This window comes from Squalius cephalus, assembly GCF_949319135.1.
Source record: "Squalius cephalus genome assembly, chromosome: 9".
In the NCBI taxonomy this organism is placed as follows: domain Eukaryota; kingdom Metazoa; phylum Chordata; class Actinopteri; order Cypriniformes; family Leuciscidae; genus Squalius; species Squalius cephalus.
The window spans coordinates 30,019,850-30,032,636 of NC_137130.1; the positions used below are offsets into that span (position 1 = coordinate 30,019,850).

At 38.2% G+C, this 12,787-nt stretch overlaps 1 protein-coding gene across 4 annotated transcripts in view; it reads left to right on the forward strand.

Annotated features, from left to right (window-relative positions):
* Window positions 1-12,787, forward strand: part of myo1b (myosin IB) — a 110,120-nt gene that overhangs the window by 18,298 nt on the left and 79,035 nt on the right. For all 4 annotated transcript variants that reach the window (XM_079881744.1, XM_079881745.1, XM_079881746.1 and 1 more), the window contains exon 3: window positions 1,959-2,074. In XM_079881744.1, coding sequence (XP_079737870.1) covers window positions 1,959-2,074 — 116 coding nt within the window. The remainder of the gene's footprint in view (window positions 1-1,958; window positions 2,075-12,787) is intronic.

Consider the following 12,787-nt stretch of genomic DNA (forward strand, 5'->3'; position numbering starts at 1 on the left):
CAGCTGTTGCTGCTGTTAATAAACTAAAAATAATAGGCCTATAATTTTATTAAACAATACATTAAATGAAATTGTATTTTTTTTTTTTAAAAGCAACAAAAAATTCCTGTTTAAGTTTTTCTTTTCTTTTTTACCTGTGCTAATTACGCATTAAATTCAGGTATGAGTCGCTGTCCTCAGTGCCGCAGAAAAGCGCTGAAACGGAGATGAAGGGAAACCCGTTTTTTTTTTTTTTTTTTTTTTGGCTTATTTTAACTGGCCCATCCAGTTTTCTGGAGGCCCACCTACAATCAAAATCCTGGCGCCGCTAGTGCATGAGACGGGGATTTTTTTAGTGCAAATGACAGAAAGACACAATATGAATTGTCATTTTTAGGCGATAATTTATTTATGTAAACCATGGCATTTTAAGTGCAATATTCAATTTATTTTTCATAATTGTCTTTTTGTTTGTTTGCTGAGTGAGTTTTCAAATCTGCGTCACTCATCGGCGAAAGGTGGAAATAGAGTGTTTTAATCTGTTATAAACAAAGCATGCACACCTACAAATAAACGCCGACACAAAGTATGACGCTCTCTTCTATACTCACTCTAACGGTATAATTATGTATCTTTCCCTGTGGCTCAGTGGTGAAATCTAAGCTTTTTAGCGCCAGAGACCCGTGTTCGAATCCCGGCTCTGGCGGCAGATGAGCTTTCTTACGTACAGAAAGCGAATCCGCCCCTCGCGCCCTCCTGTTCACTCGGCGGGGGTCGAGTATTTATTTCTGAGTATTTATTTAAACTCAGGAGGGTTTTTTTCTTTAAATTAAATTTATTTTCCCCCTCCTCAGACTGGGGGTGGGGCCGTGAGTTTGGGGGGGCCGGCAGGGGGGCCGAGCCTTGACCAGTGGTGGCCGTGGCCCCCCCTGGCCACCACGTAGCTCCGCCCCTGTCTACAAATGTCATTTTAGGAATTTAGTTCAAAAAGCTTTTAAGATAAATTCAGTTGTTGGAATTGTCCCAATGGCTCCAAACTTTTTTGATGGTTAGTGTATGCCTTGAGAGATGTCTGCTTTTGTTGATTTATTTATTTTTTCTCTTCAACTTTTACTTCATCTGTCCATTTACAATTGTTTTTTATATCTTAGGCATTCATTATGCCTCTTGTGAACACCTTGACAATAGGCTGTGTTGCCATGGGAGAGGTCTGATCCACCAGCTGCAAGCCTTATGCAACACTCACTGTAATGAGTAAAGTTTGAAGACGGCAGCTGAGGTCCCTCAGACATTTGAGATTTGCTTTTAGCGTGATAAGTTGAAAATTATTTGTAGTGTAGCCTATACGGAAAGATAGACTTAAAGAAAGAGAAGCTGGAATAAATTATTCAATGTTTGTATAAGTCTTCTGAAATAGACTACTTCAGACACAGTTGTCCACTTTTGACCACCCTGTGATGTTGATGCTTCCTGGGATTCTGAACATTTTTGTTTGTGTTCTCTTGTTCAGTTGCTTGCGGGCCCCCCGCCTGTCTGAACAATACCCAGGAATTCCCATCTGGATCGTGCAGACGGAGGCATATTGTAGCGTTACTCCCCTACACTGCTGCCACCGCTGTTCCTACAACAGAATGAGCCAGCAAATGTGCATGCTGATGTCTGTCTCACAGCAGGAGATGAACTAGATTTGACAAGTATAAATACAGTGAGCTTTTAGGGTTGTCACAATAACAGTACAAATTCACAATTACCATCATTTTCATAATAGGCACCGTTTTTTCATTACGACTGGCTTGACCCGTGCATAAACAGTGTGCAGTGACAACACTTGGGTACCAAAATTTGTCTATATACTGTATATTGAATATATGACTGGTTATGTTGTCTCTACTCATATCAGGTATTTTCACAAATTCCCATGCTTGATTCTTCTTGTTTGTTGATCAGTGGTTCACTGCTTCTTTCACTTTCCTCCACAGACATACATTGGCAGTGTGGTGATCTCAATGAACCCCTACAAGTCCCTGCCCATCTACACAGCAGAAAAGGTGGAGGAGTATCGCAACAGGAACTTCTATGAGCTCAGTCCACACATGTGAGTTTAGAATCCCTCTCATCCATTGACCTCTGTGTTGCAAGATTACACACAATTGGGGTTAGACAGTATGTCAGCACCATTTTGGTTATTACTGATGTTTGCAAATTTATTTGATTTAATTTTATTGTTTATATTTCATATTATTTTTCCATCCATTTTCCAAACAGCTTGTCCTATGTAGGGTAGCCTATACCAGCATCTCGGACCATAGGCAGGGAATTCAGTTGTTTCTTCCTATTTTAACATTTAGTTTTTAGCACTAAAGTTAGGAACAGTTAGCAATAAATTACAGCAAAGATTTTAATCTTTTGGGAGCACTGTCCAACAGAGTCACTGGGTCCTATTTAAACGATATAAGCGCATGGTCTAAAGCGCACGGCACAAGTGCACTTAGGGCGTGTCCGAATCCACTTTTGCTAGTTTGACGACGGGTGAAATGGTCGGCGCACCTGGCGCATGGTCTAAAAGGGTCGCCCCTATTCTCTTAATGAGTAATGGGTGTGTTTTGGGCGTAATGTGCAATAAACCAATCAGAGTCTCATCTCACATTCCCTTTAAAAGCCAGTTGCATTCGCGACATGGCGGATTCGCTATTTACATGGCAGAATTTGCAAGCGGAAAAACGGAGCGCTTCACCAGAGAGGAAACGGATCTGCTCGTGTGTGAGGTTAAAGTGCGCAAGCAGACCATCTATGGGACAAAATGTACATGCGTTGTGGACCCGCCTATAGGGGCACATTACTAACGAGCTCTTTAAATAACAAGAAAAATACTGCGCCATTGACTTTAGACCAGGTTTTTGTTGGTCAATGGCACAGTCTATTTCAGTTGCCTCAAAATAGCAATGCGCCAACATTGCACCTGAACACACCTCGTTTTCAGACCAGCACGCTCATGGGTGCACAAATGGGTGAAAATACATTTGCTATTTAAACAACGTGGTGCAGAACTTGAAAATGATAACTGCATCAGGCTGAAACTAGCAAAAAACACTGCGCCTGGCGCCGCATTGTGCTGGATGTATGATAGGGCCCACTTTCTCGTTTCTTCTAGGCTTTCTGGTCAGCAGAGCGCAAACTTGAGAAAATCGGTTTAGACATGAATACACAGGGTTGGAAATGCCATGCAGATTTTATAAAGCACTTTTATCAATAATAAGTAAAAGTCCCCCAGCAGTGTCATGTTTGCAAGAAGTGCTTTTGCAGAGTAGTTGTGCATAAACAGAGTGTACTCCATTCACTCGACCCCTGAGACATGTTGTCCAGCCCTGCTGCTGGGGGAGGGGCTACTCCAGCTCACTGTCCTGTGCTGCTCCAGCTAATGACCATCTGTCTCTCTAGTGGGCTGCTAGGCGCCTGACCAGACTGACAAATCAAAACAAAGCAGTCTGCTTTGTTTGATCGGCAGATGCACACTTGCCCTCTGAAAAACATCGTAGCCCGATCTAACTCTCAAAACAAGAGTCATTGAGAATGGAATGGCTGTTCAAATACAAAGCATTCCTACTCATTCTATACACTCTCCCCTGGAAAAGAAAGTTCAAATAAACAGCTGTGTACAGCTGTATTTTCTTTCCCAATATTTATTTTTTCCTTTATTGTCTTTTGATACTTTTGCCTATATGTTCATAGTTTGCTCTCCTCGTGTTTCTAAATTGATATCTCTTCTGTTTCTGGGATCATCATGTTCATCTGATCTGCTTTAAGTAAATATTTTCTGTGGTATGCAAGTTCTCCTTCAGTCTTAATTCCTTCCATATTCATATGTTTTAGTCTTAGCGCTGTTACAGTGATGTCAGGGTCGATGCTCCTCTGATCTGAAGCCAGACTCTGAGCTCATTCCAGGGCAGCTGCTTTTCCTGTCATGCCTGAGAAGCGGACCTTTTAGATGGCTCTGGGTTTACAGGCCTCCCGGGCTCGTACATTCAGGCGTCCTGGGACAATGGGCCGTAACCGGTTCTGTTAACAGCACAAGTTAGTCTGTATTTATGATCATCACCTCATCACCTCTGTAAACAGAGCAGTCAGGCAGTGGAAGTAGCAAAATGGCCCAGAGCCCCTCCGCTCAAACTACTGTCAGGCTTTTGGGTGAGTTTTTGTCAAGTCTGTGCTTGTTTTATCATTTTCAGAAATATTATGAAGAGCCCTCTTTGCTCATGGGCACTTTTGCGGTCAATGACCTTGAAAACTGAAGATAGTTTAACAACACGATGAATGTAATGCATGCTGCTTTGTTGCATCATGAACGTCATACAGACATAAACACATTATTACATGTGCAGGGGTGTCCAATCCTGCTCCTGGAGGACCACTGTCATGCAGAGTTTAGCTTCAATCCTAATTATACACACCTGAACAAACTAATGAAGTGGTGTGTTCCAATTTGTGTAATTATGCACTATTCTATGCCATTTTGTAGTATAGTATGTTCACACTACTCACCAAAATTCCCCCCAAAAAAGTGCACTTTGAACACCCGAATGATGTGCTTAATTAACTGAAAAAATGAAGTGTGTAATGTTGGACACTTCTTGCACTCAACTGTTGCAGCTGTAATTACATAGTGGAGCGGGGGGGCCATTCAGACTCTGATGTTGAATGACAAACTAACCTTATAAAGTTTATGTATAGTGTTGAGTACATAGTGCATATTAAGTACATAGTGTTTATACACTATGCTTATGCATAGTGCATACGCACATTGTGTACATAGTGTATAGATTGTAATTTATACAATAAGTTATTTTGGACACAATTATATCGGTATCCGAAACCATGGTGGATATTATCGAGTGCTCTCATTCAATCCCATAATGCACCTAAATATCAAGTGTACAACCGATGTACACTTAATGGCTAGCCGCTAAAATACCCATGCACTAGCACTTTTGCTCTACCCTGCAAAGTTCTTCTGGTACACTCAATGTCCGAATTGGCTCACTGGTTTTCATTTGCTAATTCAGTGGACCGTATTAGTGGAACTTCAAAGCAAGTGTGCTGGAGCAAAAATGAAGCTAAACTCTTTAGGACATTGTCCTTCCAGAAGACAGACTGTACACCCTTATTTAGTGGAGTATATAGTGGAGTAGTATAGGGAATAGGGTATAGGGAGCAATTTTATATACAACCTTAGAAACTTCCAGGCAAGATGGAGCTAAACTCTTCAGTACATTGGACCTCCAGGAGCAGGACTGGACGCCATGGTCATAGTGTTTAGTATGTTTTAGACCTAAGAGTAATTCTTATCTTGGATGAGAGGCTTGGATTAAGGTATCTTTTAATTAGGCCCTACTCAAAGACTGTGAGGTTTTTCAGGACTTTGTAAAAGACTCCATAATTTGATATTAATCTCCAAGTCAGGCCATCTGCTTGGGGTTATTGTGGTAGATCTTTTGTAAGATGAGACTATGACAGGGTTTGGAAGTTGTCCTTCCCTAATAATCTTTTCCTATCCATTAAGAGGTCACTCAACTCTTATCGATTTTAACAGCTGTTCATGACCATTGGGGTTTATATTGTCCGTCTTTAGTGTATTTGCTGTCTAGTGATACTGTATGTGATGATTGCTCTTCATCCACTGTTAGGGGTGTAATGATACACTCAGGTCATAATTTGATACAATTCCCGATACTGTGCTCACGATACGATTCCCGATACAGTGCTCACGATACGATACTATCGCAATACTTTAACCCTCTGGGGTCGACAAACGCGCCGGCGCGTTTTGCTGGATTTTCTTCACATAGTAGCACAATAAACTTAAATTTCTCCGTCATTTTATGGTCATGCAGAAAAAAGAAATATGAAATTAGAATCTGTGATATTTCTACTTTTGTATGTGTCCACTTACAATCGAATCAAAACATTGTGCTTTTGTAAAATAAAGAAAATAAACAGGGTGTGCTTTCTGCCTCTCCGTCGCGGTGAACTTTATTTTCTTGAGCATGTCTATAAACTGAAACAAAACTCAGCGAATACTTGTCACACATTTATGAGCCATATACCTTTATAAACATTTAAGTGTGTACTTTTAAATGATCGGATTCAAACTGAAAACAAATATTCTCTGTTTAAGTAATTTGTATAAAACCAACAAGATGTCCAGCTTCTCACGCGCTTGCTAATTATTTTTAATTTGACCACGCCCACACGCGCAAAAGAGATTCACATGCAAATCTCCACATGGAACGCGAACGCGCTCATTACCTCAAAAACAAAGCACCAACAAACTTTACAAGTCTCTGCTTTTCGTCGAGTTTGAAAGACGTGCCGTGAGCTTACATTGGATTTACCTCAGAAGAAGAAGAATGCGATTTGAAGACAGGAAAGATGTAAGGTAAGAAATTCTTAATTATTAGTTCATGTTATTGTTGCATAAACTTCACATTGCAGTTGAACTGTTGCTAGATATATGGTGAATATTATAATATTTGGACCCGTGTTTACTTGTTACTGTGTTTGTGGATATCTGCTCAAACGTAGATATGTATAATATGGTAACCATAATGTTTCATATTTTGGAGCGAGCTCTGGTTTTGAATGTATCGCGATCGCATTTGAAAAGCAAAACGCAGCAAACAAAGGCTTCATGTTTTTACTATTATCTCATTTCATATCATCATAACGAATGGATACATTTGAAGTAACATATGATAATCAATATATTTTTCTCTAGCGTAGTTGTTACTGAAATCTTTTGGAAGATTTATATGCTGCTATAGGTTATTGTTGTTATTATTTTATGCAGCACTGTGCATAGCCTATGCTTACAAGGCACAACAAACCTGGTGTTCATTATATTATATATTGTTGGAAACATTTGTGTGTGTGTGTATTCTGTGAATTTTAAAAAGCAATTTTAACCAGAAAAGTCTAAAATGTATTCCCAATAAATTTTAGAACTATATTCCCTATAGTTTCTCTTGATATCAGTATGTTCACTTTTTTTTTCTTTCAGGGACCAGATGCCACTGAGTCCTGCTGACTTCAACATTCACATGAGTCTCTGTATATGAACATGGTAAAGTGAAAATCAAACACCTTGGAAATGAAAGGTATGTACAATGTTTTTAGGAATGGCACAAAGGTCTCTGTCTTTGGATCATTGTTTTCAACAGTGTGCTTTTTTGTCATTTGTTGTGTATATTTGGATTATGTTGTGTTGTAAATAAATCCAAACAATCAAAAAGTCATTCTTTTTTAAATGTCCTCATTCTTTGTGCAAGGTTGCTCAGAATGATAGGGCCTGATAGCTCCTTAAATAGGGCCATTAGGGAGTGTCTTTGTCTTTCTCAGGTGTGAAAAGCTTACATATTAATGAGGTGATCACGCCCCTTCGCATAAAGCTTTCTCACACAAAACATGTCTTAGAAATTTTAAATCAATATATTGTCTTCTCTGAATGAGCAATCAGGGTGATTTTCACATAGTTTTGGAGCAAATATTCTAGGCTACGTGATGCAATTTTCAAAAGCCTTGCGAAGAAATAATCAGTAGGGGTTTCATGACCTTATTTCAGTGACAATTTTTTTTTGTATTTTCACAAACCACGCATAAATGTCATTATCTCAAAACTACAAACTTTTACATACATGCTGCTGATATATTATTGTAGCAGAGTTTGTGCTGAATACAGTGTAATCAGACTTTAGCCATGAAAATGTCACAAGTAACAGAAATAAGCACAAATGTCAGAGCATGTCAGAACACCTCCAGGACCCAGAAAACACCTCAGACCCAAGAGGGTTAAGCCAAAATAAAGAAGAGGGTTTTATTATTATTACTTCTAAGACATATTGTAACAAGTTAACACATTTACTGTTGATTTAAAACGCAAAAAAAAATTATGGACATGGGGGGTGAACTTGAATGGGCTTGGATTTGTTCCTGCCAATGCAGTTGGCAATGGTGACACCAGAAAGAAAAAATACATGATTCTGAAGCTGAAAATACAAAATTATGTTTGACGCATATAACCTACTTGCAATCTGTCACAACTACATAAAATAATGTATTCCCTTTTTTAATAGTTAAATCAAGACATTTGGCATTATAAGGACCCACAAATATTCCCTCTTTGCTTCATTGGATATTATATTCAACATATATTCAACTCTTTTATACAAGTCGAGCACGCACAGACTCTCCCTGTGCTCACTGTGTCCTGCCTCTGTTTGGATGACTCCGCTGTTTTAAGACCACATTATTATTGCTGATTTTGAATCATGTAAAACTACAGTGTGTTTTTGAAAGAGGACAGAGTGGCCAGATGGGCCTGAGGCATTGAGAACTCATATGCCCACCTGTTTTTAACAGGACGTGTCCAGTTGCAATAAATCTATTGTTAACCAATCAATTGTAAAGGTTTTATCTCTAAGGGTTTTCTTAGCATTGGGGGTTTGTTGGAACAGGTAGCTGAGCTTCAGGGGTGATCAGAGCCATGGAGACAATAAAGTGTCTGAGACCACCATGCTCACTAATCACCACAGATGGTAGCGTGTTTAAAGACACTCACTGGAGGTGGCAAACATCTGCTGGTTGCCACTATATCTTAACAAGAGCTATGTGCCCTCACAAGAGGTCTAAATAACAGGCCAATCTGACAGCCCAGAGAGAACACTGGTGCAGGACTTAGAATGCTAAGAAATTAGTTTGTGAAATCCAACTCTGTAATTTCATGGTGTATTTATAATTTTATATTTGTTCATGGTAAAAAAGCGAGCCGTATCGTTCTCCACCCACGGTTCGACACGCACTTGCACCGTGGTAAATATTAAATGGTTTGTTGGAAATAAATGTGCCTCAGACAGCATGTGAAAACTAAATTTAGTTCTCCTTCTCGCCGTGTTTCGCTTGAACTGACACATTCACACAAAATTATGTCCAAAGCTTGCCTGTCTTGGCGAGTATCCTAGCAAACATATAGTCGGTTATGTGTGAACGCAAGACAACACTTGTAGAGGTATCACTTTTGGATCCATACATTGTCTTAAAGTGACAGCAGCCTAATATGCCTGCTGCTGTCTTTGTTTTTAATGTTAATCAAACAACAAAAGACAAAGAATTCACTCTCTGCTCTTGACTCAATAACTTTTTGTAACTTTAAGGATTGATCTTTTATTTAATTTATACAGTGAAGATTAAATGCAGTGTTATTTTACATTTGATTACTTTATTCAATTTATATACCTGAAAACTGTTAAACCTACCTCAAAAACCTGAAAAGCACTGATTATTTAATTTGTATTTATAAATTGTATGTATTTTCTTATAGTTTGATTATTTGTTCTTATTTTCATTTGACTAGTCTGTAGTCAGTAGTTTTTTCTGAACAGTTCGATTTGTATCACGGTTTTAGGGTCAGGGTTCTAGGGTCAAGGTTCAGTATGTGCTGAGTAATTAGAACCATTACACCCATAATTAGTTCTATATTTTGTATAAAACAAAATAATAACAAATAATTTTAAAAAATGTGTTTCTTTTCTCTGTATTTTTCCTGTGCTAATTGTTTTCTGTAAACATGCCATTGTAAACTAATAATATTGTTGACTCTGTGACCAATTGGTTATGCTCGTCTATTGTAAGTCGTTTTGGATAAAAGAGGGCTAAATGCATAAATGTAAATGTTTTTTTATTATTATTACAATAAACACTGTTTCTGCTTCAGAAAAAAAAAAATACATGCATTTGTAGATAAATAGTGTATGTTATCAGAAGGCAAAAATTGTATTCGATAGTATGTTTGGAAATGCTATGCATTGGATCTTATCTGACCGCTGGAATGTGAGCTTGAACTGTGGTGTTGAGATGGTTTTAGTTAATGACCCAGCGTGAATGTGAAACGCTTCATTCTGGCAACCACACATGGTTCAAGAGCCCCGGTGTCACCTCTCCCTCCCAAACACTCTTCTGCTGTCTTTGGCTTAGTGGCCATCTGAGTGTGGTAAGAACAATTCAGTCGAATCAGACTGTGAATGAGGTTGTCTGTGTTCAGAATTCCCATCTTTTTTGAGGGTGAACTGTCCCTTCAATGGTCTTTATGACATCTCTGTCTGAGGTTCATGCAGAATGTTGTCCCATGTCCCAGAATGTGTTCAGCACATTTTGCTCTATTGCTTTACTAAACAGAGCTTTTTTATATAATTCAGGACTGAAAGTGTTCTCAGGAACATCTCAGTTCAGACACCCACATAATCCTGTTCTTAAATGATAATGATTGGATGTCTATTTTCCTGTAGCTCAAATCCTGTAGAGCGTTGGTGCTTGCAACGCTAAGTTCATGGGTTCGATTCCCAGGGAAAGCAAGAACTGATAAGAATGTAAATGTGTACCTTGGATTGCAATGTAAGTCGCTTTGGATAAAAGCGCCTGCCACATGCATAAATGTAAATGAAAAATGTAATAAACCTTTGACGATGATCACAGCGGAACATTGAGATCTGCATTTGACCGCTGCCATTGACCTGAGAAGTTGTCGTGTAGGTATGGGACAGTCTTCTCAACCATACAGTATCATTATTTCTGTTACAATAATTCAACCCTGAGTTAAAACTTGAACTCTGAGTTGACTTACCCTGAGATGGAAAACTCTTGAGTTTTCGGTTACAGAACAGCTGAAATTAGTTACTTCAATCAACTCTGAGTTGACTGACTCTGAGTTAAGTGTGTGCACCACAACTATAAAAAGCCATTATCAATGGAGCGCAGATATTATTAGTCACCATGGCAACAGCGCCAGACAAAAAGAGGTCTTCATAATTCTCACCAGCAGAACTGGATGAGCTTCTGCAAGCATATGGAGAGTACAAACACATATTATTATTATTTTTTAAATATAGGCTCCAGCAGTGAAGGACAGAGAGTTAGCTAGGGAGAAAATAGTTGCTCGAGTCAATGCGCAAGTTTACATTTTAATTACTGTTATACAGTGTTGGGTGTAATTAATTACCAAGTAATCTAAATACTGTAATTTAATTAAAAGGGATTACTCTTCTTTTGTAATTTAAAGTAAAAGCTGATGTAATTGCATCATGTAATTCCTCTTTAAAAAAGGGGAGGAGAGCGAATGAAACTCTGGGTTTACCGAAGAAAACCTGCTCCCGACCAGGTTAGGTTCACAGAGTAAGTTACCATGGTAACTGACTCTGAGTATAAGGTACCTCTCTTTCAGAAACGGGCTTGACTTACTCTGCTTTCCCAGGTTTAACATACCTCCCATTCTGAAACAGAAAACCCAGAGTTTCCCTCATTTCACATACTCAGAGTTTTAACCTCCTTTCTGAAACAGGCCCCTGGTTCACAGAAGTTTAAAGTTTGGATATATAGTTCGGATATAAATACTGATGTCTATGGCAGATATCAAAATAGAGTAAATCACATTTTGAAAGTAACTTGACACTTCAAATAAAGATTTTATCAATTAGATTGTTACGCCAATAGTTGGCTACAAGTGACGTGAAAAAAAATGTTGATTGAGTCATTGAATCATTCATTCCAACAGATTTATTAACCCTCTGGGTTCGGCAAACGCGCCGGTGCGTTTTGCCTGATTTTTTTTTTTTTTTTTTTTTTCACATAGCAGCAAAATAGACTTAAAATACTCCATTTAGACTCCATCATTTAGACATACAGACTTAAGAAATATGAAAAAATAAACTGTAACTTGTCTACTTTTTTATGTGTTCACTTACAATCGAAACAAAACATTGTGCTTTTGTAAAATAAAGAAAATAAACAGGGTGTGCTTTCTGCCTCTCCATCTCTGTGAACTTTTTTTCTGGAGCACGTCTCTAAACTTAAACAAAACTCGACAAATACTATTCACCCAGGCATGAGCAATATCTTTATGCACATTTAAGTGTCTACTATTAAATGATCTAATTCAAAACGAAAACAAATATTCTCTGTTTATGTAATCTGTATGAAAAGAGAGAGATGTCAGTCGTTCTCATTTCAGCTCATTATCTGCTAATATGAACACGCCAACGGAGAGCGCGCGCTATTCAAATGCAAATGATCTGAGGCAATCCATGCAAACCTGTCAACGCCCACATCAGCTCGATAAAACACATCAAGTTTAATCAGATTCATGTACTTTACGTTGTCTTGCGATGCTGTGAGGAATAATAATAGCGTAATAGTAATATAATCCTGGAAAAATTTACCTTTTTCATTTCGAGGAGCAACGGATCCAGCTGAGGATTGTGAATAGTCTTTATATTCTTAAGTGCTTTGTTCTAATCGCGATATGGAATAGTGTCTGTAAACCGCAAAAAGACTGTTTAAATATGAATCGAGTGTCTGTGTGAATGAATGAACGGCACAGATGTGCGCTGTTGTTTACAGGCACTTACATTAGTAAATATGTTATTTTTACTTGAACACATCTACTAGTTTAGCTTTTACCAAACTATATTTCTATACTGAGATGAGTAAAAATTGACTGAAATATGTTGAAATAAAATGTCTTTGTATAAGCAACGTATTAAACTGCAAATTAACATTTGTATGCCCTAATATATCATAAAAACGATATGTTACAGACGAAATATGAATGTTAAACAAAATTTTGTTGACTAGTTTTGGATAGATTTGAAAGTTTTTGCTGTAAAATAGACTACTGCCACATCAAATAAGCTTTTGTTCACCAATTTCTGCTCGTATGTTAAATATATTATGGGATGTTTTGTAAAAAATAAAGTCATCAACTAAG